Source organism: Chanodichthys erythropterus, chromosome 24 (assembly GCF_024489055.1).
Source record: "Chanodichthys erythropterus isolate Z2021 chromosome 24, ASM2448905v1, whole genome shotgun sequence".
Taxonomy (NCBI): Eukaryota; Metazoa; Chordata; class Actinopteri; order Cypriniformes; family Xenocyprididae; genus Chanodichthys; species Chanodichthys erythropterus.
In genome coordinates this window covers 30,550,580-30,553,402 of record NC_090244.1, presented here as the reverse complement: position 1 = coordinate 30,553,402, position 2,823 = coordinate 30,550,580, and the positions used below count along the sequence as shown (strand labels likewise).

Here is a 2,823-nt window from a genome sequence, read left to right as displayed (position 1 = left end):
TGACTAACTGGTCAGACGCTCGTTTGAGCGTCCTGTTTCTGGACGGGCTGGATGAGAACACTATCCTCTTTGATGAACCTGACGATTGTTTTTCCTTAAACAAAACTATTAATTTAATTTTGTATTTAAATGGATCAAATTTCATGGTAGAAGAGGTTCAGGATATGTGTTTATCTCGTCCAGTCCCCCCAGAAACACGGGTGGCCTGGCCAGTTAGTCAGCCTCCGTCTTCCTCCGCATACCCCATCCAGTGAACTTCTTTCCAGTTACACGCTGGACCCACACTCCTCCGCTCGGTCCAGAAGGCGGAGGAGGAGGAAAAAAGCTGCTCCAGCCTCACACGAGCCGCCAAGTGATGCGGCTTGGCTAATAGACTTTTGGACCGAGCCAATATATCCAGTCCCTGCCGCCGAGCCACCATCTCTAGTCTCTGCCGCCGAGCCACCATCTCCAGTCCCTGCCGCCGAGCCACCATCTACAGTCCCTGCCGCCGAGCCAGCATCTCCAGTCCCTGCCGCCGAGCCAGCATCCCCAGTCTCTGCCGCCGAGCCAGCATCTCCAGTCCCTGCCGCCGAGCCAGCATCTCCAGTCCCTGCCGCCGAGCCAGCATCCCCAGTCTCTGCCGCCGAGCCAGCATCCCCAGTCCCTGCCGCCGAGCCACCATCTCCAGTCCCTGCCGCCGAGCCAGCATCTCCAGTCCCTGCCGCCGAGCCACCATCTCCAGTCCCTGCCGCCGAGCCACCATCTCCAGTCCCTGCCGCCGAGCCACCATCTCCAGTCCCTGCCGCCGAGCCAGCATCCCCAGTCCCTGCCGCCGAGCCACCATCTCCAGTCCCTGCCGCCGAGCCACCATCTCCAGTCCCTGCCGCCGAGCCACCATCTCCAGTCCCTGCCGCCGAGCCAGCATCCCCAGTCCCTGCCGCCGAGCCACCATCTCCAGTCTCTGCCGCCGAGCCAGCATCTCCAGTCCCTGCCGCCGAGCCACCATCTCCAGTCCCTGCCGCCGAGCCACCATCTCCAGTCCCTGCCGCCGAGCCACCATCTCCAGTCCCTGCCGCCGAGCCACCATCTCCAGTCCCTGCCGCCGAGCCAGCATCCCCAGTCCCTGCCGCCGAGCCACCATCTCCAGTCCCTGCCGCCGAGCCACCATCTCCAGTCCCTGCCGCCGAGCCACCATCTCCAGTCCCTGCCGCCGAGCCACCATCTCCAGTCCCTGCCGCCGAGCCACCATCTCCAGTCCCTGCCGCCGAGCCACCATCTCCAGTCTCTGCCGCCGAGCCACCATCTCCAGTCCCTGCCGCCGAGCCACCATCTCCAGTCCCTGCCGCCGAGCCACCATCTCCAGTCTCTGCCGCCGAGCCACCATCTCCAGTCTCTGCCGCCGAGCCAGCATCACCAGTCTCTGCCGCCGAGCCACCATCTCCAGTCTCTGCCGCCGAGCCAGCATCTCCAGTCCCTGCCGCCGAGCCAGCATCTCCAGTCCCTGCCGCCGAGCCAGCATCCCCAGTCTCTGCCGCCGAGCCAGCATCCCCAGTCTCTGCCGCCGAGCCAGCATCTCCAGTCCCTGCCGCCGAGCCAGCATCTCCAGTCCCTGCCGCCGAGCCAGCATCTCCAGTCTCTGCCACCGAGCCAGCATCTCCAGTCCCTGCCGCCGAGCCACCATCTCCAGTCCCTGCCGCCGAGCCAGCATCTCCAGTCCCTGCCGCCGAGCCAGCATCTCCAGTCCCTGCCGCCGAGCCAGCATCTCCAGTCTCTGCCGCCGAGCCAGCATCTCCAGTCCCTGCCGCCGAGCCACCATCTCCAGTCCCTGCCGCCGAGTCACCATCTCCAGTCTCTGCCGCCGAGCCAGCATCCCCAGTCCCTGCCGCCGAGCCAGCCAGGGTAATGTCACAGATCCCTTGTTCCCCGGACTCCATTTCCCATCATCCCTTTTGTTTCCACACCTGCACTCACTTCCTTCGTCATCTCCCCATCAGCACTCATCATTCTACACCTGGACTTAATCATCATCACTGCCTTTATAATGGACTCACTCCCTTCACTTCCTGTCCGTTCTCTGTTGTGTTATGTGTATGTTTGGTGTTCCCTGCCTTGGTTTATTAAAGTACTTAATATTATTGTGGAAATCCGTATCTGCCTCATCTCTACGCCAGCTACCGTAACATGGATATCACAATCAGAATTCGATTTTTTTTTTTTTTTTTTAATATTGTAAGCATCCAATTATGCCTGTCTTTTATACTCTTCCACAAAATACACAAAAGATTGGTGGATCCTCCTGGTGCCCCATAGTGGCAAAAACTAACTCTCTTTTATCTCCTTTGTCCCAATAAGATTGCTTTATTAAACAATTAGTACAGAAATTACCTTATATTAGAGATTCAACAGATTTCATTAATAAGATCTCAGAGTTACGAGATTTATCTCTATCTCTATATGCTGTTGTTAACTTTGGATATATAGTATCCAGTCTGTATACCAACATTACTCATGAAAATGGACTGAATGCTCTGAGGTATCTTGCAGAATGTGATGAGATTTCTTTTCTCCCTTTGGATTTCTTAGTCAAGATGGCCTCCTATGTTTTTAAATACAACTATAGATTTGATAATGATTTTTACCTTCAAATGAGTGCAGCGGCGTAACAAGTCAGCCCCGGGCCCATATGCAAAAATGTTTTACGGGCCCCCCTTGGTTTCGCAGACTTTAATATGAATAAGATATCATCACTAACATGCAGACAAAAATGGGAAAAAAAAAAAAAAATTTAAAACAGCACTACAGTAGGCCTACTATGCACTCCTCCATCATTTTGACTTTGCA

General features: G+C 56.0%; 1 protein-coding gene across 1 annotated transcript; it reads right to left on the bottom strand.

The window, feature by feature from the left end:
- Positions 1-266: 266 nt before the first annotated feature.
- LOC137014845 (uncharacterized PE-PGRS family protein PE_PGRS54-like) lies at positions 267-1,916 on the bottom strand. The gene has a single exon (XM_067379351.1). It carries the CDS (start codon positions 1,914-1,916, stop codon positions 267-269), a length of 1,650 nt encoding a protein of 549 aa, XP_067235452.1.
- Positions 1,917-2,823: the final 907 nt, after the last annotated feature.